At 51.2% G+C, this 22,030-nt stretch overlaps 12 protein-coding genes across 12 annotated transcripts; 7 read left to right on the top strand and 5 right to left on the bottom strand.

Annotated features, from left to right (window-relative positions):
- Window positions 1-65: 65 nt before the first annotated feature.
- PMZ80_010863 (uncharacterized protein) lies at window positions 66-416 on the top strand (the record flags this gene model as incomplete). Its single annotated transcript, XM_064879251.1, has 1 exon — window positions 66-416. The coding sequence occupies one exon, from the start codon at window positions 66-68 to the stop codon at window positions 414-416; it is 351 nt and encodes a 116-aa protein (XP_064725015.1).
- A 163-nt stretch (window positions 417-579) lies between these two features.
- On the bottom strand, window positions 580-2,307 carry ELP3 (Elongator subunit; the record flags this gene model as incomplete). The annotated part of the gene is made up of 1 exon (XM_064879250.1): window positions 580-2,307. One exon carries the CDS (start codon window positions 2,305-2,307, stop codon window positions 580-582), a length of 1,728 nt encoding a protein of 575 aa, XP_064725014.1.
- A 642-nt stretch (window positions 2,308-2,949) lies between these two features.
- On the top strand, window positions 2,950-4,236 carry LSC1 (ligase of succinyl-coa; the record flags this gene model as incomplete). Its single annotated transcript, XM_064879249.1, has 7 exons — window positions 2,950-3,137; window positions 3,188-3,333; window positions 3,384-3,407; window positions 3,455-3,485; window positions 3,538-3,635; window positions 3,711-3,863; window positions 3,968-4,236. 7 exons carry the CDS (start codon window positions 2,950-2,952, stop codon window positions 4,234-4,236), a joined length of 909 nt encoding a protein of 302 aa, XP_064725013.1.
- A 1,385-nt stretch (window positions 4,237-5,621) lies between these two features.
- Window positions 5,622-7,546, top strand: PMZ80_010860 (uncharacterized protein; the record flags this gene model as incomplete). The annotated part of the gene is made up of 2 exons (XM_064879248.1): window positions 5,622-6,186; window positions 6,234-7,546. 2 exons carry the CDS (start codon window positions 5,622-5,624, stop codon window positions 7,544-7,546), a joined length of 1,878 nt encoding a protein of 625 aa, XP_064725012.1.
- A 438-nt stretch (window positions 7,547-7,984) lies between these two features.
- PMZ80_010859 (uncharacterized protein) lies at window positions 7,985-8,504 on the top strand (the record flags this gene model as incomplete). The annotated part of the gene is made up of 2 exons (XM_064879247.1): window positions 7,985-8,441; window positions 8,494-8,504. 2 exons carry the CDS (start codon window positions 7,985-7,987, stop codon window positions 8,502-8,504), a joined length of 468 nt encoding a protein of 155 aa, XP_064725011.1.
- Window positions 8,505-8,675: 171 nt separating this feature from the next.
- Window positions 8,676-10,382, bottom strand: PMZ80_010858 (uncharacterized protein; the record flags this gene model as incomplete). The annotated part of the gene is made up of 5 exons (XM_064879246.1): window positions 8,676-8,807; window positions 8,870-9,465; window positions 9,519-9,815; window positions 9,867-10,234; window positions 10,312-10,382. The coding sequence occupies 5 exons, from the start codon at window positions 10,380-10,382 to the stop codon at window positions 8,676-8,678; spliced, it is 1,464 nt and encodes a 487-aa protein (XP_064725010.1).
- A 778-nt stretch (window positions 10,383-11,160) lies between these two features.
- PMZ80_010857 (uncharacterized protein) lies at window positions 11,161-13,275 on the bottom strand (the record flags this gene model as incomplete). Its single annotated transcript, XM_064879245.1, has 1 exon — window positions 11,161-13,275. The coding sequence occupies one exon, from the start codon at window positions 13,273-13,275 to the stop codon at window positions 11,161-11,163; it is 2,115 nt and encodes a 704-aa protein (XP_064725009.1).
- An 877-nt stretch (window positions 13,276-14,152) lies between these two features.
- Window positions 14,153-14,561, top strand: PMZ80_010856 (uncharacterized protein; the record flags this gene model as incomplete). Its single annotated transcript, XM_064879244.1, has 2 exons — window positions 14,153-14,371; window positions 14,421-14,561. 2 exons carry the CDS (start codon window positions 14,153-14,155, stop codon window positions 14,559-14,561), a joined length of 360 nt encoding a protein of 119 aa, XP_064725008.1.
- Window positions 14,562-14,722: 161 nt separating this feature from the next.
- PMZ80_010855 (uncharacterized protein) lies at window positions 14,723-16,984 on the bottom strand (the record flags this gene model as incomplete). Its single annotated transcript, XM_064879243.1, has 1 exon — window positions 14,723-16,984. One exon carries the CDS (start codon window positions 16,982-16,984, stop codon window positions 14,723-14,725), a length of 2,262 nt encoding a protein of 753 aa, XP_064725007.1.
- A 563-nt stretch (window positions 16,985-17,547) lies between these two features.
- Window positions 17,548-18,671, bottom strand: PMZ80_010854 (uncharacterized protein; the record flags this gene model as incomplete). The annotated part of the gene is made up of 3 exons (XM_064879242.1): window positions 17,548-18,276; window positions 18,379-18,564; window positions 18,612-18,671. 3 exons carry the CDS (start codon window positions 18,669-18,671, stop codon window positions 17,548-17,550), a joined length of 975 nt encoding a protein of 324 aa, XP_064725006.1.
- A 666-nt stretch (window positions 18,672-19,337) lies between these two features.
- Window positions 19,338-20,203, top strand: SUR7 (Eisosomes component; the record flags this gene model as incomplete). The annotated part of the gene is made up of 3 exons (XM_064879241.1): window positions 19,338-19,347; window positions 19,400-19,892; window positions 19,942-20,203. 3 exons carry the CDS (start codon window positions 19,338-19,340, stop codon window positions 20,201-20,203), a joined length of 765 nt encoding a protein of 254 aa, XP_064725005.1.
- Window positions 20,204-20,779: 576 nt separating this feature from the next.
- PMZ80_010852 (uncharacterized protein) lies at window positions 20,780-21,937 on the top strand (the record flags this gene model as incomplete). The annotated part of the gene is made up of 1 exon (XM_064879240.1): window positions 20,780-21,937. The coding sequence occupies one exon, from the start codon at window positions 20,780-20,782 to the stop codon at window positions 21,935-21,937; it is 1,158 nt and encodes a 385-aa protein (XP_064725004.1).
- Between the last annotated feature and the right edge of the window lie 93 nt (window positions 21,938-22,030).

The following is a 22,030-nucleotide window of genomic DNA, read 5'->3' as shown; positions in this document are numbered from 1 at the left end:
TTGTCCACTGCTGCCATTGTACTTGGTGTCAAAAAGAGACCGGGAGTGCATTTGCGCTCATTGCTATGATTGAGACGAAGTTTGTGGAGGTGATCTCTTCTGAACAGCCGCTCGTGGTCCCGAGCCCAAGCGAAAGTGGCGGTGGTCAGAAGATGCATCGTTGTCCAACATGTCAATTCGGCATTTGGAGCAACTATGGTGACGACGGCGACATTGTTCGATGGGTCCGTGTAGGCACTCTGGATGATCCTTCTAAAGCGCCGCCTAACGTCCATATTTTCACCTCGACCAAACAACCATGGGTGAAGCTCGATGACAATTTGCCCATCAAGGAGGAGTCCTATCGGAGAGAGGAGGTCTGGTCGAAGGCTAGTCTTGAAAGACGGGAAGAGTATGTCAAAGACTTGCCATCTTGATGAGCACCTCAACTCGAACCAAATCAGGGCAGATCAAGTCGAAAAATATGCTCCAGTAAGCCCGAGTTGTGTTGGTCAGAAGCTCTGCTCCAAGATGATGCTCCCTCGCATGCCGCATGGAGCTTGTACCTGGTGGTTGAGGCTCAGGGTTCGATTGAAACCTTCAATCATCATCGCTATCATCATCGAAGCTGAGCATCTTGCTCATGTATGGTCCGTCAAGTTCATAGCCAAGTCGCTCATAGTAGCTTCGAACTCCGACGCCACTAATCACACTCATCTTAGTGCTTCCATGCTCGTCTCGAGCGATCCGCTCCGCTTCCTTCATCAGTAATGTACCGTAACCTTGATGCTGGAACTTCGACTTTTCTCGACCATGGATAGGCACAGCTAAACCGTAGACATGCAACTCTCGTACCAGGCTTGTCTGCTGTCCTGTCAACTCAGGTCTGAATGTATGCGTAGCACTGCACTTCCGCAATCTGAGCAGCGCAATCAGGATGTCTTGCTTTGGATCTTCATATGCAAGGAATGTTTCCCAGCCGCCGTTGGCTGTGTAGTCTCGGCGTACTAGCTCGACTTGAGATGGTCGAATCTTGTTCTTGACCTCGTTGACGCCGACTTCTCTTGTTCGCACATCACGACAAGTGGTGCCAAAATCCTTCATTCGTGATAGTGCTAATTCTCGCAAATTGCCATTTTCGACGCCTGATGTCACAAGCGGCATAGGTATATCCCGCTGTACTCGGTAGATTCGTGTCCAGGGCGGAATTAGCGAGAGTATCTTCGCCACAAGATCCACGAGACCGTTGGGTGTATAGTTCTTATATCTGCCTGTTCGCCAGAGCTCGTATAAGCCTGTTCCCCGGATAACCAGCGTAGGGTAGATCTTCAAACCGTCTGTCCTGAAGTCTGGACTCTCGAAATATTCCTCGAATTGGAAGATGTCACGTTCCATCCCCACGTTAGGCAAGTCGGGCATCATGTGAGAGACAACCTTGTATCCAGCATCTTTCGCAAGCTTGAATGTCTCTGCGACGGAGGCTACTGTATGCCCCCGGTTTGTGTCCCTTGCCACGTCTTCGTACAGTGATTGTACCCCTATCTCGAGCCTCGTACAGCCATATCGAAGCATATCTGACAAGTGAGTGTCTAAGCAGTAATCTGGTCTAGTCTCGATAGTAATACCAACACATTTGGTACTAGACATCTCCCCAGCCGTGACGGCTTCGTCAACATTCTCGGTCTGGTATCCTGATAAAGCATTGTGTAGTTGTGCGATAAAGTTCTCACGGTAGTCCTTCGCCAGAGACATGAATGTGCCTCCCATGATGATGTACTCAACCTTGTCGACACTATGACCAAGCGCTTTAATCTGATCAACCCTACCTCTGGCCTGCTCAAACGGGTCATACCGAGCTCGGATGGCACGCATAGAAGTAGGTTCGTAGCCCGTGTACGACTGAGTCGAGTACTCGAAGTCAGAATCTGGCCCGCCAGGGCAATAGACGCAGATGTTTCCTGTGTAGGCGATGTGAGGACATCTATGGGGTTTGCACATAACTGCTACAACAGCAATGCCGCTGCTTGTCCGTATTGGCTTCGCGATGAGCTTCGGCAGAATGTATTTCTTGTACTGCTCAGGCACAGCGCTGATGATTGCGGTAAGTGGCGGTTGGTGGCTCAGCTTGAATTTCCGGCTAACTTGTCCTCGCAAGCTGTTGAGGTTAATGTCTTTCGTGGTCTTCGAATCATCATGCGCTGCTTCATATTCTTGTATGAGCTGGTTAGCGATTTCTTGGCATGCCGACATGAAACGCTGCGGCTCTGGTGCCATTTCGGTTTTGCTCGTTTTGGCCTTCGAACGTGCCGGCAGAGTCATCGTAGCCATGGCTTTGGCAAGTGGCACGGTGCCACTTGAGCTGAGACGAATAAGCTGCGGCTCAGAAACCCACCAGACGTCTCAAAAAATTTCGGTGAGCAACAGCTGCCTTCGCAAACAGAAATTACGAGGCACCAAAGAGTATGTGGCGCTCGCCAATAATGAGAAGAAAAGTTGGGAACAGATCTCCGCTGTGTATCGCAAGTTCTAGGAAGGGCGTCCTCCAGGGATACCAGAGTCCGATCAATAGTGCAAAATAGAAGACCAACTTTGGTCGTCTCCGTGAGATGTTGTCTTTGCGATATCCTATGCTTCACGCATGAATCGATTTTCACATGTGAAGTACTGTAGTAGGTGTTCTTGAGTGTGGCCTGACGGCCTGGTTAGTTTCGGCTGCTCCTGCCCAGATGTGAAGATCTCCCCCAAGCTCTATCGGGAAATTAGCGCGCCTTCCCTGCGGCCAGCTCGAAGTCAGGACAACGGCACGACCACAGCACGGGTCACACACCACGTATCTCATCGCCGACCAGTACGCTACGCGACACTCGACGTCGCAAGCCTTGTTCTCCGACGTCTCTTCCGCCATCCCTGGGTCCAGGTCTCTCTCGCATTAGGCCCTTCGTTGGTCCCGGTCCATCTCACAATCGCAAGATGCAGTCCTTCAGGACCTGTGCTTCGAAAGCGCTTCAGCAGACGCAACGACGAGCATACTCTTCGGCAATTGGCAGCTATGCAGACACCAGGCAAAACTTGAGAATCACCAAAGATACCAAAGTCGTTGTACAAGGTTTCACGGGCAAGCAAGGAACGTTCCATGCACAGGGTGCAATTGACTATGGGTAAGCGATACATGCTGCTCAGATGAAGCTTGCCCTGACGGAGAACAAAGCACAAACATCGTTGGAGGCACGAATCCGAAGAAGGCCGGCAGCACGCATCTCGACCGCCCAGTCTTTGGGACTGTCGCGGAAGCGATGAAGCAAGCACAGGCTTCAGCAAGTTTATTATTTATCCCTCCGCCTCTTGCAGCTGCAGGTTAGTACAGACTTGAGGCACTGGTGGAGGAGGCTGACTCAAAAAAACAGGAATTGAGGAAGCAGTGGAAGCTGGTTAGTTGGCTCCTAGCTAGAGAGAGCATTGATTGACAAGCGCTCAGAGATCCCTCTGGTTGTCTGTATCACAGAAGGGTAAGCGCGGTCGCATGCAGGCTGGAAGAGCCTAAGTTGACAACATTGGCAGCATTCCACAACATGATATGGTACGCGTAACGAACATGCTCAAGACACAGAACAAGACACGACTCGTGGGCCCGAACTGTCCAGGCATAATCGCGCCTGGTCAAGCGAAAATGGGAATCATGCCAGGGAAGCGGCGCTCAAGCTACGCTGAACATGAAGGCTAACATGTAGCAGGCTTCATCCACAAAAGAGGCCGTATCGGCATCGTTTCGAGGTCAGGTACACTCACATACGAGGCAGTCAACCAAACAACGCAAGTCGGTCTTGGTCAATCGTTGGTCGTTGGTATCGGTGGTGATCCCTTCTCCGGCACAAACTTCATCGACTGTCTAGACGTCTTCCTGAAGGACGAGGAGACGGAAGGAATCATCATGATTGGAAAGAGACCCTTCCCAACACCGCCGTTAAAGCTTTACTAACTTGTTGTACAGGTGAGATTGGTGGTAGCGCCGAGGAGGACGCGGCCGACTTCCTCAAGAGCGAGAACGTTAAGAACAAGCCGGTAGTCAGCTTCATTGCTGGCATCAGTGCACCACCAGGACGACGAATGGGTCACGCAGGCGCCATTGTCAGCGGAGGTAAGGGTGGCGCAGACTCGAAGATTTCGGCTTTGGAGGCAGCAGGTGTGATTGTGGAACGAAGTCCGGCCAAGTTGGGAAAGTCCTTGCACGAGCAGTTCGTGAAGCAGGACTTGATCTGAGAAGCGGCACGTTCTGGTGTTTGATATGATGCTTCAAAGGATATCCCGGTACAGCAAGCGTTGCAATCACTCTGTAGCTATACACTCTACGCCGATAGGGGCTCCTCATGGCCTGGCGATATGTTCAGCCCAGTGCAATCAGTTCAAGCACTAGGGTATGTTTCTCTATGCAATACTGCTAATACTGCTGAGGTGCTATCAATCGCGCATGATGATCCTCGAAAACTCCATGATGTCCCTTACACAAACATGTTCATTCGTGTTACAACTGCACCCGACGCCCTCGCGGTATCTGGAACCGGTTTTCCTACCACCTCTGTAGCGCTTGTCGTAGATTTGCCAGCTTCCCGGTCGTGGTTTCCCATACGTTCACCGCAACGAGATGGCACCTCTCCTACTCTGCCGTTGATTCAGCCATGCCTGTGATCCGCAGAATAGAGCAAAGCCTGCATATATTGCGACACAAATGAAGACACTCGTCGCGACTGCCTTGTGATCTTCTGCATCCTCTTCAAGTCCCATGACCATGTGATGATTCCTAGCGAACAGGCTGCCGATGATCGAAAGGATCACGACACCAAACAGCGAGATGACCGTGCTGGATTCACTGTTAGCATGACAGATACCTCTATGCGTAGGGCAACTGCTGACCATGTCCATGCATTGAACGCTGATACCACGGGCTTCATCTTATCGTCTTCGGAAGGGCAAGGACGCTGATGGAGGCGGGATTCGGAAACTGAGGATTTGTGTGGTAGGAACTCGTTAACTGCGTTGCTGTCTCGACGTCTTTAGGTCTGTACGAGAATCGTGCCCTCGTTCAATGCTCATGAAGGTCGTCGTTTGCCCACTGCTTCGAAGTCCGCAGCTAGGTCGTCCAAGGTCGTTCCAGCCAGACCTAATCATGACACGCAGTTTCGAGGCTGAGGCAGCCACGAGGCTTGAGCAGGTTCCACCAAAGATCGACGATTGTCTGTCCGAAAACAGCCTAGCTTGGACATGACGTTTGTGCGCGAAGCAACGGCGACCTGCTCCCGTTCAGTTACCGCGACAGGCACACTTCCCATTGGAAACCTACTCCGTAAATTAGTATGGTTAGTGGGAAACATGCTTGTGCCAGACACATCATGCTACGGTCGTGTGACTGGCCTGTTGGCCAACTCGCTTCACTCATATAGCCGACTCAATTTCATTTCATTCTTTCCTCACTTTCATCCACAGACAAACTTCCGCAAACAAACCACGAGTCGGTCTGCTCATGTTCTGGACCACACAAATACCTGAAACGACACCACTATTATCAACAACCCACCATGACTCTGTACTGAGACGCTAACATTATACTTTCGCTAGAGGGACTCTACATTATTCATTTTTACACCACAATGTCTCTCAAACACAATGCCCCGAAGGTCGATGAGCGTAGCCCACTCTTCGACCCGCGACGGAACAGCAATGTCAGTGATCTTGATTCGAATCGCTTTTCGAGCCCGTCTTCCGCCTCCGACAGCGACTTGAAGTTACAGGAGTCCTTTGCCGAAAGCAAAAGCACCCTCTACCTTATCCTTCTCACTCTGAGTATCGGTGGCCTGCAAATAGTATGGTCAATCGAATTGTCAAATGGCTCGCCTTACCTGCTCTCCCTGGGCATGAGCAAATCGCTACTCGCTTTCGTATGGCTCGCTGGTCCGATGACGGGTGTGCTTGTGCAACCATATGTTGGCATGCTGTCTGATCGATGCAGGCTGTCATGGGGAAAGCGCAAGCCTTTCATAGTTGCTGGCACGCTTGGGACTGTCGGTGCTTCGCTTCTCTTGGCATATGCTAAGCAGATTGTACACGCACTTGGTGGCTGGAGCGCTGATGCGTTGTATGAAGGCACTTGGAAGGTCTCCACCATCGCATTCGCGACTTTCATGATGTGGGTTCTCGACTTTGCAATCAACACATGTAAGCAGGTACACGTTCGATGTATAGCCGCCTCTAACACATTACAGTGCAAGCGTCAATTCGAGCATTCATCGTCGATGGTGCTCCTGCGCACCAACAGGAAGCTGGGAATGCTTGGGCAAGCCGTATAGTAGGCATCGGAAATGTGCTTGGCTACATTGCTGGCTATCTGGACTTGCCCAAGTATATTGGCTTCCTGGGCAAAGAGCAGTTCCAAGCTCTCTGCGCCTTCGCCTCCATAATACTTACCGCACTTGTCCTGATCAGCGTCCTGACGGTCAAGGAGAGAAACCCCCAGAATGAGCCACCGTCAGAAGAGGACTACGAAACAGGTGTCATTACCTTTTTCAAGCAGGTATGGCATTCTATCCAACGACTACCCGCACCAATTCGCACAGTCTGCAAGATACAATTCTTCAACTGGATGGGATGGTTTCCATTCTTATTCTACATCACGACCTACATTGGCCAACTCTACGTGAACCCGAGGCTGAGCCCTGATATGTCACCAGAAGAGGTCAACCAGCTTTGGGGGAAAGCAACCAGGATTGGTACGTTCGCCTTGTTGATCGAGGCAGTCGTATCGCTTTCTGCGAACGTACTTCTGCCATTTCTCATTGTCCCGACATACAAACAGAAAACAAATGTTCACACAAACCCCATCACACCCATAACACCACAGACACCGATAGGCAGCAAAGCTCGACCACTCGAAGTCAGTCGTAGGCGCATGATTCCGAGACGAACAACTAGCACATTCAGCGCAGACATGGGTCTCCACTCAGAGCTGGGCCAGCACGCTACAAGACGGGTACCGCCCTTTGCACAGCGAACAATGGAACGGCTTCGAATACCTGGCTTTACTATCCGCCGAGCTTGGCTGATAGCACACCTGCTGTTTGCAGCATGCATGTTCAGCACCTTTTTCATATCGACACCTTTCTTTGCGATAATCATGGTTGCTGTTGCGGGTATATCTTGGTCTTTGACATTATGGGCACCATTTGCTCTGATATCTGGGGAGATCTCCAAGCGTGATGAGGAACGAAGGTCGAATCAACGTAAGAAGTTGCTTAGTGGGGATGCCGAGGGGTTTTACGATGAAGATGAACATGAAGAAGATCGAGCGGGCATAATTCTTGGTCTGCACAACGTAGCCGTGAGTGCTCCTCAGGTTATCGCAACACTCGTCAGTAGCGCAGTGTTCAAGGTACTACAGAAGCCGAGAAGTGTGCCTGGGGATGTGAGTGTGGCGTGGACTCTGAGGCTTGGGGGCATTGGTGTCCTTGCGGCTGCATTTTTTACATGGAGGATGAGAGAGTCGGTATCCGAGGAGGATGAAGATGAAGATGAAGATTGAGAAAGATGTACGTTTCTTACATCACAAGTGGCACAAATTTTCGGTCAAACACAGGGTCGCGCCCACATGATAGACACATACTCGGACGTCTTATCTTATATCGCCTGCCCACTCCTGCCTCTGAATGCGTCTTGCTTTTTGATCCAATCTGGCACACTCTTTGAGGCTCAAGAGACGTCGATGTCAATGCTGGTGCCCTCCAGAAGGGCGTCAGACCGTCCTCGAAATTTATACAGGTTCTGCACATTGCACAATGAAATTCGCAGGACCGATCTCGCCACCGAGTGAAACTGCTGTATCACTGTGTCAGCCATGCTAGCTAGTGCAAATACCACAGTCAATAAATCTCCGATCCGCATATGCCAATACAGTACATACCGCCTTCGACCCTTTTCGTAAAATACACGCCCTTGTCTCGTCCCTTCACAAACCCGCGAGATGACGACCTTCGATGAAGCAAGACTCGAGCCCTCACAACACAACCTCGAAGAGCCAATACACGCAATCCAATACCAGAAAACAGTCGAAGACTTCATGGCTATCGTGAGAGATGACCCCGCCTACCTCTCTGATAAGCCAGGGTTCATCAAGAAATTTATTCAACTGTTAGACAACGACGACGCATTCCCACTGGCTGTGAATATGGTTCCAGAGCTGTGTCGTCCTCAGTCTCTCGATACCTCGGAAGACACCATCATCAATACCATTCTTAGGCATCCTGCTGTCAAGCATAGACGACCTCCACCACCGCTCAAAGACCTGGAGAGACAGTTCGAGAAGAGACAAATCAGGAATATGATTGAATTCATTTGGTACGATGGTGGAAGAGAGAACGCCAGTGAGGAAGAGCACGCAGAAGCGGAAGACATGGTTGCGCGTGCAGCCAAGATCATCTGTAAGTGCATAGATTCAATTGCATGTCATACCTGTATGCTGACCATTTACAGTCCCTAGTTGATGCATTCATAACGGCCAAAACCAAATTCCAACACTCATCAATTCATCGCTCACAGCACCGTGGGGAGGACGCCAGTATCCGAAACTGGTACTCCTTTGGCTGACTAGATTCACTTACGCTCAATCAGTGGGCCATCCTGCGCACTATCGATTACATATCCAAACCACATTTCTACACCTTCCCAATATACTTCTCAAAGATCTCCCTCGTCTCCTTCGCACTCTTCTTTGGGGTTCGCGTCTGGCCCCCCTCATAGTCCACGTAACAAACGCCAAACCTTGTCTCATACCCCTCGCTCCATTCCTATAAAGCCAGATTAGCAAACCACACACAAACATCGCAAGGCTAACTCCGGGCAAACTCACGTAATTATCCATCAAACTCCAACACAACGCCCCAAACACATTCACCCCATCCTGCGCCACCGCCTCCGCCATAGCGCGAATATAACTCCTAAAATACTCACACCTGAACTCATCGTCCAAAATCTCCGGATACGGCCGATCATTCTCCCCCTTGATACTCGTCCCGAACTCCGTGACCAGGATCCTCGGCCCGCCGTACCGCTCGCTGATCCAGCCGAGCAACTTCCTGAAGCCCGGCGCATTGGGTCTGAGCCACGGACATTGTGTCTCCTCGCCGACGGGTGTCCCATTCACATCGAAGAAGAGACACTCTAGGTTCCCTTCTATATCTGTTATTGGTGCGGGCTTCGGCGCCCAGGACTTGATGAAGTGGCTGCAGTAGTGGTTCATGCCGTAGAAGTCGTTGCTGCCCTTTATGGATGCGATTTCCTCGTCGGTGAATGTGGGGAGGCGGTCGCCGAGTTGGGCGCGCATGCTGTCTGGGTATTTGCCGTGGTAAATTGGGTCGGCGAACCAGGCAATTGCGAATTCGAGTTTGCGTTGGACGGCGGCGACGTCTTCGGGGTTGGAGGGGTCCCAGGGGTAGCCGTAGTCACCTGAAAGTCAGTCAGCAGCTGAGCGTATGGGGTGTTGGTGAAGGGGGACTTACCGTTCAGTGTGATGCCGATCTCGCCGCCGTACTTGGGCTTGAATTCCTCGCGGAACATCTTCACTGCTGCGCCGTGGGCGCACATGATGCTGTGGCCGGCTAGCCAGGGTTCAGTGCTGCTGTCGCCTTCGTCGTTGACGGTCCGGTCACTGCTGCGACCGGGAGCGTGCTTGCCGACGGCGTAGCCAAGGCCTGAGCTACAAAACGGCTCATTAAATGTGATCCAATAGGGGACGCGGGAGCCGAGTGCTTCGAACATGACGCGGGCGTAGCGTACGTAGTCTTTCACGAATTCGTCTGGTGGGTGTTAGTGAAGAGATTTCGCGGTACCAGACGATATGAGGGTACCTTTGTTGAGCAGTCCACCGTACTTCTCATCCAGGTTTTGGGGCAGGTCCCAGTGGTAGAGCGTAACGACTGGCACAATGCCGGCCTCAATCAGATCGTCGACAAATTTGATATAGTGGTCTACACCCACTTGATTGACCGGATCATCTCGTCCACCTAGCGGAATGATTCGTGGCCATGCGATGCTGAAGCGATACGCCTTTGCGCCGAGGGATTTGAGAAGTGCGATGTCCTCGCCTGTACGGTTGTAGCTGTCGCAGGCTGTGCGGCCATCGGTTCCGTCACTTATCTTGCCTGGTTTGGCCGCGAAGGCATCCCAAATGCACGATTTCCTGCCCTCTTGATCTATAGCGCCTTCGATTTGGTAGCTGTTGATTCAAAATGTGGTCAGCGTCGACCCAAGACCCCTAACTGACGACAACGAAGTGAAGGCAGCAACACTCACGACGCAGTAGCAAAACCCCAGAGAAAGTCCGATGGCAGACCTGCTTCAACAGTATTCGGTTTGTTAATCATGCTGGCGGTTGACTGATCCGTAAGATCTGAAGCTGGATGATCAGATGCTGGGTAGGTGGCATCTCGGGAGGGCACCCGTCCTGAGTTATGTATCTTCTAGAAGCTGACAGTCAGACAGACCCTGATCTCCGTTGCTTTCGCGTATCATGATCCTGGTAAACGTGTTTCGCGTTGTGTTTCCATGTAGTATTCGCTGTGTTGTACTTCTTGCGTTCTCCACGTTCTTCTGTGTTCGGCACGGGCTCGCACTCCGTTGGTGGCCAATGACCTTGCCGAGAATTAGCCTGATAGAGTATCGCGGATTTTCGGAGCGGGTTCTGTGGTGGGCACCTCGGCATCAGTTCGACCACTGGGGAACGTTTGTCTCCCACAAACAGGACGAAGGTTTCGTCCGAAGGGAGACCACGTGCGATCTTATGGGACTTGTCGCTTGCGGAAGCGAAGAGTCTAAATACGCGTAAGTACATGGATAAGGCATGTCGGGGCGCGAGGAAAGCGGTAGTGAGAAAGCTATGTATAATATCACTTCTTTGCCGAGGCGGCGAGGCCTGGCCAAGTGCTTACTCCTCAAATGCTTTTGCATCTCATTGACCATGACCTTACGTCGCAGGCCAGAACCTCTCGCTGATAGATCGATCCAAGTAGCATGGTGTGACATCTGCATCGAGAGACTTCCTGATGGGACCTGTCCTGCCTTAGCTTTAGCACCCGTGTGCTATGCATTCAACTGCTATGCCTACCCGCACAAAGCATAGCTATGGCGCAATCCCACTGCCTGCTAATGCCGCGCAGGTAAAGCTGGCTTCTGCTCTCCATTTCCAGACCGAGAGATATGTGTCTTCTCAAGCTGAGCCTCAAGCGATGAATCCTTGCCAGTACCTACATCTCCTGGGTTCTCCGCACACTTGCCGGCATCAGCCTCACCAATATCACCCATCTTAATTTGCCCGTGTTCATCCTCAATATCCTTAAGGCGCCCTTCTCTCTTCGCCTTCTCGTACTCTTCTTGCTCGTATGCCTTTTCGGTCTCGAGTTCTGAAACTTCTTGCTTGACCTGGTCCAGATCAAGATCAGCAAAATGCAACTCCCTTAAAATTCTTCCAATCGCCAGTCGATACTGGTTGTGACCAGTCACTATACTTGAAACATCCTTGTTTTCGACACCTGGCACGGAAGTAATAGCCTGCAGACCGGCAATACCAAGCTGGACGTTCCTTGCTCTGTACAAGAAGCCAAGTAGCATGTCTTTCTGCGTATAGACGTTGATCAGCCGTCCAGCTACCATTGTACGCATCCGTCGCCAAGACGACTCTGTAGTTGGGATAGGTGAACCAATGAGAATGACGTTCTCGACCAGACCAAACGCCTTCTGAGCTGCTAGCTCTTCAAGACATGAGAAAACAACACGAGCGCCGACGGAGAAACCGACCAAGGTCACAGGGCGTTCTCCTTGACATCTGTCCATGAGAGCATGAGCTAGGACTTTTCCAGCTTTGTCACTTCGCTCCATAGCGACGGTGAAGGGATTGTCAATTATCTTTGCAAACTTGAACAAGCCTAGGGGCGCCAGCGCCGCTGAAAGCGCAGGTAAGAGCAGTCCGATGGCGTAACCTCGAGCCATAGCAAATGCTTGATCTTTGAAGACTTGATCTAGAGTAGTTCCTAACGCGATGAGGGCATCTTGCTCATATCGCAATGCGAACGGTTCAAGCGTTGCAGAGGAGAAGATGCGCCAAGGCAATGATACATCACTCTCCTTTGTGACCCACCCGCTAATGCCTATCGCGACTCTGAGCTTATGCGGAGGTGGGGCTGCAGCTTCGGCCGACTGGGTAGTCTTGACCATAGAAGGCTCGGGTTTAGTCTCCTGAACAGGTAGGAACTTGAAGTCGCGAACCTCTTTGGAGTACGCGTCCATAGCGCGACCAGTCATGCGTCCTCCAAAAGCTCCAAAGAGTGCTCCAATCGTGATAGGGTTAGCAATAGTAGCACCCAGTAGGGTAACCAGACCACCGAGCCCAACGCCACCCATAATGGTGCCAGCCAGGCCAATTATGACTGGCGCGGCAAGGCCTCCTGTTATGCCTATGGCTGCAGCACCGGCGACTGTAGCCAGACCAACTTTCCATTTTCGACTGAAAGCGCTCTGATCTGCCTCTTTCTTTCGTGCCTCTTCGGCGTCCATGCCAGACTTGGACGCAGCTTCAAGGAGTGTAGCAGCTGTGCTGGTCTCCACACTGCTTAGAACATCAAAGGGAAGTGCGAAACATTGGCAAAGGTATGCCATCAGTACCCTAGACTGAGCCGGGTAGGTCTCGAGACTGAGCAAAATGAAAAGGACTGCGCCTATCACCAGCGCACGTTTCTTCTCATCCAGCTGTTCGAGAGTGCGAGGTAATGTGACCTTGGGGAATGGCAGTACTACGCCGGCAGCCTCAGCAGTTGTGTGATGAGAATCTGTGCCCTTGTGACTGCCGTGATGAGCAGCCAGGTCGGCCTTGTACTGGTCGTTCACGGATTTGACAGCATCGACCTTGACTTTCATGGATTCCCCCATTTTGTTCAGGACTGAGCCTCTCCAGTCGTTGATATGTTTCACACCAGCTCTTTTCAGCTCTTGCGTGTTAGAGGACGATAACCCCCAATGCAGGTCTATCCCGCCCTTCTGCATATGTTCTTCATTCTGACTTTGCTCGCTGGCGAACCCCTGTTGGCTACCTTGACTCTCAAGCCCAGCAGTCAGACCATCGCGCATATGATCTATACATATGGCTGCAAGTAGTATCAAATCGATTCTCTCGTTTGAGTTTGGCAGAATGTCATCAAGTGATGCATCTTGTTTCTGTTCATCTTTGGAGGTTATGCCGGGAATCTTGGGTAGACTGAAGGGCATACTGACGGTCTCTCGTTGAGGAAGGAGGAACGTGGGAAAGGAAGATCGAACAGCTTAGGAAGTCTGTAATTCATGACGGCGGAGGAACTCCAAGGACCTCTCGTTCCTGCTTTGTGAAAGATGAAAGAAGTGAAACCTGCACGCTCATTTCGTCATCGCACCTCCCCACCATGCACATTCCTTTGAGCATCCTAGACCTTCAGAAGATCTGCATTGTTGCACCGACGATATGTACCTGCCGTTCGTTTGAAGAGACGCGACAGAATTTTAACAGCATTTGATGCGTGGAAGAAGCAACTACTGTTTCTAGCAGCTCCAGGTTTCGTCCTCGAAGCGTGCCCCGCCGAACAATTGCCTAGACACGGATGGGGTAATTCTTGACAACACCGAGCTGCCAAAAGCGATGTCTATCACGATTGCTGCTCATAGGTAGGCCAGAGTGAAGTGCTTATAGTGTCCTGTTGTCCTGGCTGTGGCTTCGACGCGTCTTCAACTTATCTCCTCTAGATCGGCTCTTCTTACCACCTCCTACGCCCCATCTCAAGTGATCGTGCAAAATCCTCTTGTCCCTTATCATATCAGGTAGAGCTATGGAGACGCCGTCGGTCCCAATCAATTTTGTTCCGGTCGAGGCCGGTGAGGTCCTCTCCCTAGGGACGATCAAGATACGCATAATGGAGGATGGCAGCAGAGTCAGTATCGTTGCCGTTGAGCCGTAATGATAGTACTGAGAAAGCCCGAAGACAGACAACCGTATCGGCTCTGCGGAATTTACTCTTCCGCCAAAGACCTCTGGACCACCTCCTGTAAATCAAGCTCTGTCACTATCCTGGTTGTTCCGGTATGGGTTTACTAACTTGAGCAGCATTGGCATGAAATGCACGATGAGACCTTCCTCGTCACCCAGGGGAAGATGCAGTTTCACGGTCTAAAGGGCGAGACCATAGTCGCAAAGCATGGTGACTACGTGACTGTTCCCACTCGAAGCCCTCACACTTTCTCGAATCCATATGATGAGGAAGCGAAGTTTTTCAATACCTATACACCAGCATTCTACATCAACTACTTCAAGATGCTAGCTACTATGGCCCAAGAGGTAAGTGCTGGACTCGGCAGAAAGGGCTCTCGACATGCTAATTTATCAGGGTACTCCAATGAAGCCGGAAGATAACCGGAGGGCAATGGCCTACTTCGCAACCATTGGAGTCACAGAGCAGGATATGAAGCCATCGAAAGACGTAGGGGAGCTGGAGAAGGGAGAGCAAGTTGAGCATGGCGAGAGATGATGGCATGCAAGCGAATGCTAGCAGTTGTTAACTTGGCGGATCAGATCAGCTGCAGTGCTAGACTATACCCATCATATTCTAAGACTAGCATATTAAGCATTACTTTTCAGTTCAGCAACCGCTTTTCTGGTGAGCCTGATTCCAGAGCCAGTGTGTGTATCCTACTCTCTGATCCAGCCGACCTTCATTTTCCCTTCACCAGGCGTCGTCGCTCCAGGCAGATCACGATAAGAGTTCGTTGAAGAACTAGTCACCGACGTAACAGTCCTTGCAGTCGATGGCGTACCCCTGCCATTCCGACTCACACTACGACTCCCACCACGGCTCAACAATCCCTCGCGACTCGCCACACTACTCCCATCATTACTCATCACACTCAGCGCTCCATCCTCGACATCAGCATCTCCACCATCCATCACTCCAACGACTTGCACATCATCGTCATCCAGCCGCCCGATCTCATCCGGCATAGCCAACCTCTGGTCAATACTCCGCCTCTGATGCTCCAACAACGCATCATAATCATCTCGCGTCTGATACCGCTCAACATTCATGGACCACGGTCCTCGTTGGACACCGAGCGTAGCAGGTCCCCAGCGGCGGGTATAACCAGCCCAGACCTGCTTTACATGTTTGTCCTGCGCGTCGCGCACCTTATCAATATCAGCCTCGAGTCCCCTTATCTGCTTCATTATACGCATCTGATACGATTCCTGGTCTGGCGATTTTCGCTTCGGGAAGGCAGGTGTGTTCGGCACGCTAGGATCGTCGCTAATAGGTGGAAGTGACATGCTGCTCAGCCGATGATAGAGGTCATGCGAGTCCTCGGGAATTCTATGAGGGGTGTGAAGACGGGCGGAGTGTCTATCGTTGATGCTATCATCTTCATCGCCAGAAGGACTCTGATCATCAAGCTCGAGCTGCTCAACGAGACTACTAAGCTTGTTCGTGATCTCGGGGACTTGCCCGGTACATGCATTTACGACTTCATTTTCCTTCTCACGGCGGTAGGCGGTATCACAGTTGAAGCACATACCTGGGATGATACTGCGGGTGATTTCTGGCCGAGTAGGGTGAAAGTCTGGATCTTGTCGTGGTTGGGCATCTGGGTCAAGGGGTCGTGTAGCTGGAGGTGAAGCGTGGGAGCATTCAGTGTAGTAGTGAATGGTACTGTAGAAGACCGGGCGACCCTGTTTGTCGTGGGGTGTTGCGAGTGGTTCCTGGTTGTCTGGCACGTCCTTGATATCGCGGACGGTCGGCTTCGTCATGGGAGAAATTGAAGGCGTGCTGGCCTTCGTGCTGCTCGTGCGTTTGAGTAGCTGAGGCTTACTGTTGGTCTGGAAGGGCTCATTTTCCGACACTTTCTCGTTGTAGATCTTAGGGAAGGAGACAGGAGGGTATTTCTTCTCCTTTTGGCGCGATCGCGACCTGGAATTGGATTTGTCGGATCGTGAATTTGATGTTGACCTTGATAGTCTTTCAAGCTCCGCGACAGGGGTGGACGAGATGATTATTGTCCTTGACGAGGCCCTGAGTCTGCCATTGTTGGAGCTTTCCGGCTCCAACCTCGATTGCAGGTTAAGTGTAGGTGGGGAAGCCGGTAAAAGCAACTCAGTATCTTTCTGCGTGCTGCTGGAGGAGACAATAGGGAGGGGCGTGACTTGCGGGCTACAGAATGGAGTTAGTGCATCAACACTGGTCTCTATGACCTCTGCAGCTTGTTTGAGAGGCAAATCGTGACGGATGGCGCCCGCCTGGTGGGCGGTCACTGCAGAGGTCTTGCGGTAAATCATATCTCCGGTAGCTTTGGAGTCGATGTCTTGACATTTTGCCTTGCGAAGAGCTTCCTCGTGCTGCAGTGAGCTCTCGTGGACCTTCTCACTCCATGCCTTAAACTGCTTCAGCCCTGCCAAGCGTGACTTGAGGTCATCACCAACCAAGGGAGGCGTAATGGCTGCTGTTTGACCTCTATGTGCAGCGAAATCCGCGACGGGCGTCGCATAGCTTGGCTTGCGGAAATGATTGTTCTTCACAGCAGGGTCCCGCTCCGGCTGCTGTCCTGTAGCAGCCTGCTGCGTCATGCTCGAGCTATCCCGTGGCTTGGCTGGCAGGGCGAAAGCTTCCGCTCCAGATCCGACTGAAGACGATATAGTATACCTTGATGCTGGGATCGATGAGGCGGAAGACTCTGTTGGGCTCATACTGATCTGAGACATGTCTGAAGCTCGGTCCAGAGTATGGCGATCCTTTTCATGTTCTCTGCTCAAATGTGTCTGTTCAGGAGCCTGTGCATGTTTCGTCAAGGACAACTGCCTTCTGGCGCCGGGTAGCAAGCTGATCTTGCGAATAGCACTCGGCGTCATCTCAGGATCTCTTCTCTGCCCATTTTGCTCTGGGCGAGACGGTGGTGGTTCCCCAAACATCGTTAGTTATCTATTACTCATATACAGTGTTTTCAAATAATGATGCGAAATTAGGGAATCCCATCGGGCATAACACCTGTAGAGCCCGAAAGGTTTTGCATTCGATCGCACTGCTAATAGACACGGTAGGCGCCATGCCACATTGTTGTTCAGACTTCCTCATTGCGAATAGACTTGGGCGTGGTTCTTTGTTCAGGTAAGTACGGTCGCAGACTCTGTTGTTCGCATGCTCCGTGCATTCTGGTTGCGTGACCACACCCGGCCTGTGCTTACCTCACACCCACTCATTCCCCAGATTCGGAAGCTCCAAGAAAGAATTGTCCACCAGTCCCATACTTTTCTGCCTTACCCATAAGGTTTCATTATTTTGAGCGACCATCGCATAGTGCTCTGGCGCTCCAAAATAGCTACTATTATCCCCGTCGGTTGGTGTAAGGCTTACAGCACATGAAGCCTAACGACTTTCGTTATTGCGGTAGCTGTCGCCGGATAGGCATGCTTGCTCGGTGCCCACGTAGACCAATATTCAAGGCCCAGCTGCAATTGCACAACCGTTTTCATCCTCAATCATCATCGTCACCTTTTCCCATTAGGATGTTCAAGTTGAAGCGCCATCTCGCGACTTCGTGTTCAAGAGCGCTCAACTTTGCTGCAACACTCATCAAGCTCGGATCACCCGTCTCCACTCTGGCCTTTTCTCGAACAATGACATCTTCTTTGCCTTTCCATTCAAACACCTCTCCAGATTCGTCGTGATTGGGCAGTCGAGGAGAAATGCCAAGCAGGCGGTTGCGAAGGTGCAAGCCCGACAGCGAGAATGCTGATTCTGAAGGAGTGTTGGGTGTTCCTCCTGGAGAAGCAGGCACAATGCTACGGATGGTCAAGACCAGGTTTGCATCCTGAATGGAGAAGTGTAGGCTTAAGCTATTGGGCAAACGTGGGTCGAAAACCTCATCCGGTACACTGTCCTTTGTCCAGTCTATACCTGGAACATCGAGAGGTGCCACTCCTGATCCATGGCCCTTCAAGCAAGTCTTCGCTTCAGTTAGGCGGTCATGTAGTAACTTGAGCTGACCCCAGATGAATGAAGCATCGATAGACGAGCCTGTCCATCTTGAGATGTCGATGATGTCCAGCGCATCATTGATCAGAGATCGTACAGAGAGCAGTTGTGGAAGTACGATTTCCGGTGTCTGAGGCGATGGCTTGAAGCTCAGTCTGGTGGATGGGGTCGAGTTGGCAGCAGTTTTGGTTGTGTTGGGCGGGACAGTCAGAAGCCTTAACTGTATGTCCTACAGAAGAGGAAAGCATCAGCCTATGAACATCTTCGATTGATCGCGGACTGAGGTACCACGACCCGTAGTCATATACAAACACATCAGCAGAGAACGTACGCCTTTTGTGATCTTTGTGCCTACGCGGGTTACGAAGCCTTTGACGCTCTCCGAGCGCAGCGATGATAGGACCAGTGTAGAGCCCGGCTCAACTGGTGCAAGCAGCTTCACACATTCTTCTAATCCTTCCTTTAGGGCCGCCAATGACGACTGCAGAGAGTTGAGATACCATTGAAGTTCTCTTTGCTAAACACTTCAGCGTGGTCACGGCCATCGAGGCTCAGGAGACCTACCAGCGACTCATCCTCAGCTTTCCGTAAGGCCTGGGGTGAGATACGTGGATGCACCCACATAGACATGATCGGCCGCTAAATTGCATTCAGAACGAGTGAGGTCTACTGCTAGCGTGCTAAAGAAAGCTTGCAGAACGCGTCATGTGCGAGACGACAGCCTTGAGGTTACGCGAATGCAGCAGCGCGGAAAAGCCGGATGGGGGCTGAAATCTGGTTTCTGCATCTGCCCGAGGTTGCTATAACATAAGTTTCGGCGTCAGTGTCGCTTGACACATCAGTGTATTGGTCGAATTGTTGGCAAGTGCTGTTGACATCAGTCTGCAAAGAGCAATTTCGAGGAAGCTTCCCCCAGGAAAGTGCAGCATTAAAGACCCGCAGGCCAAGGTAATTAGTCCCAGAACGATCTAGCATAAGAGACCGCGCATATATTCCGCAGCAATCATTGGTGCTGCTTCGGGCGAAACGTCATGGCTTGCAACAACTTTTGACGTTGCTGTGACCTGACGAAAACCTTCCAACTTGGACGAGTGACAACTTTGACACTGGAGTTCTGGCGAGTTCTGGTTCTGACGAGCTTGGCCAGCTCTCAAGTTCTGACCTCATAATTTGGCGAGTGCCCATAATACCAGCCTCCCTGCAGCTTTCGCTTGATGTAACAGCTTGATCACCTCGATTTCTCGTCTCACTCTGGCCTATCGTCGATAACCGAGCATCACTAGAGTTACAATGGCAGCACGTATGTAATTTGTTGGAAACAACAATGGCGCGCACCTACTGACATATATCAGGCGGCATTTTCGGCCTGCTATCGCTGGTGCTCGTCGCCGGAGGCCTTCTCCTCTCGCTATTCATCCTGTTGGCGGGTGCTGTCAATGGCAACCCGGTGAACCGTTGGTACTTCCTCCAAGCGGATACTAGCAACATTCCGTCCGCGCCTCCTCTATCACGTTGGACGTTTTGGAACATTTGCAACGGGGAAAGCGGTGTCGACGTCTGTGGTGCGCCGGGCTATGGAAATATATCACCAGCTCGTCCTTTCGATCCTCCATCGGGTCGGAACTTTGGTACTACTGAAGGCGTTCCTGAGGGTTTCATCGGCACAAGATACTACTTTTACATGACAAGGTTCATGTTCGCATTTGCGCTGATCGCCCTTTTCTTTGGGGCCTGCGCTTTGCTTACGGGGCTTCTGGCTCTTTGCACAAGACTGGGTGCCTACCTCAGCGGGTTGCTTACCACCATTGCCTTCGTCTTCCAAGCTTTGACAGCAGCTCTCATGACGTATGTACCACTTCTGACCATCTTAACCGCAAATGCTAACACTATCTAGCGCCGCGTATGTTAAAGGTCGAGATCAATTCCGCCGCAATGGACAAACTGCCACGATCGGCAAATATGCCTTCGGTTTCGAATGGGCTTCATTTGCATGTTTCTTCCTGTCCACTATCCTGTTCTGCGTCGGCGGAGCAGCTGGCAAGCGAGATACATACGGCTCGAAGAACAAGAAAAAGGGTGGATTCTTCAAGGGCCGCAGAAGTGCCAGCACCAGAAGTCGGGGTAGCTTTATCAATGGTGATAAGGAGTATCAGTGATTAATCACGACACTACGCGAGATATGAAAATGCTCAACCTTGATATCGAGCCACGATAATTATGATATACCCATGGAGTTCGGATATCTTTGGTCCGTCCAGGCTACGGGACCTGTATTATGTCGCTGGCTAATGACACGATGCGATTGTAACATAATGTCGAGATAATGCAAATAAACCAAAGTTCTTCAATACCATCTCTGTTGAGCATATCGGCGTTACACAGTGTACTGCGCTGTGAAAAGTGGCTTTGAGAAGCTACTAAGCCTGACTATTCATATCCCAGAAACTCAAGATGAATCGACTGTACGGTTGATTTTAGTGCTTAAAGCGCTCGATGACTTTCGGCGATGTGCTGGCTCAGCAAATCGGGTCTGCATTACTCTTTGACCCTCCGTACTTGGTTAACTACGTTTGCGCATATATATCGCTCTAGCACGTGGTGCCGATGGCATCAAGTTTGTCGGTCGCCTCACCTCTACAAATCTCCAAATGCACTTGCGTGGGCCATAGCATCGAGTTTCGTCAATCACTGGCGAATCACTTGTAGCAATATTACGTTCTCACAGAGACAATATGGTGTCGGCGCCAGAGAGGATCTCTATCAAAAGAAGGAGAGTCGACGAACCTGTGGATCGTCTGGTTTATCAAAGCAAAAAGCAACGCACCTCCAATCATGTCTTCGTTAGAGTTCAGCCTGAGGCTATAAAGGATCAGGAGTCTTCTAGTCGTGCCACTGGCCCCGTTAATGGCACTACCACCAGGTCAACACTGATTCCTGGTATACCGCTCGTGAAGTCTACACAGCCTGGTGATGAATTTAAAGATTTCCAGAAGTACAGGGCAGCCCAGCATCCCCGAAAGGATGAACCTGTAACTGATGGCATCTTCGCTCACCTCGATGCTACTCAGACTGCAAAGTCGTCTCAAAATGCTAGGCGTTTTCACCTAACGCGCGACCTGTCTACAGCACTCCGACCCCAGCCATCCGGTGGCATTCGGAAAACTAAATCAAACCTCCGTCCTCACCTACCAACCTTCATTGAGCGGTATGAAGCAGCTAAGGCGCATGATGCCGGCTTTCACGCCGATGTCCCCATTGACCGGCTGATCAGGTCTGCAAAGCATGGCGGACACGATATTGACCCGAAGGAAATCATTGACAATGATACTGACGTTGAGAAACAAAGCGTACAGGTGTTCCAGAGGCCTAGTAATGCAGCTAAGACTGGACATTCAATACATGATGACCCTGCAACCTGGGACCTGAATTCGGATCAGCTAGCGAATGAATTGGCAGCGTTGGCCCTGGACATGGATCCAGATGCCAAAGCAACATACCTGGCAGACCCACAATACGTGCAGCAAGACGTTGTTCCAATGGCACTTTCCGGGACACAAGACCTCGGCGAGCTTGATGACTTTGTGTACGAAACATACATTCGCGTACAGCAGAGCACACTGGCGGACCTCGACGTCGCTATTAGAACAAAGTCCTTCGGATACCTTGTGGTCGACGAGGAAGAAGAAGACCTATGGGAACAATACCTGCGTGAGGACGATGACGAGGATGATGAATGGGATGAGGAGGATGGGGACTCAAACGCTGAGGACAATCCACGAAATGAGTATCCCGATGAAGAGGTCAGTTCTGATGATGAATATGGCATGCACGTCTACAAGTATCGTCGAAACCATTCGGACGACGAGCAGTTTGACGAAGACGATGATTAGCGCTACCTCCTCGAATATCATACACTGTTGGCCACGCTTGCAAAATTTTCAGACGACCCCCTACTCCATCTTCACACGGCAAGCTCTCCAGAG

The sequence above is a fragment of the Knufia obscura genome (assembly GCF_036327395.1).
Source record: "Knufia obscura strain CCFEE 5817 isolate CBS 148926 chromosome Unknown scaffold_21, whole genome shotgun sequence".
NCBI lineage: Eukaryota > Fungi > Ascomycota > Eurotiomycetes > Chaetothyriales > Trichomeriaceae > Knufia > Knufia obscura.
The sequence above is the reverse complement of the archived record's forward strand: the minus strand, read 5'-3'. Positions and strand labels throughout refer to the sequence as shown.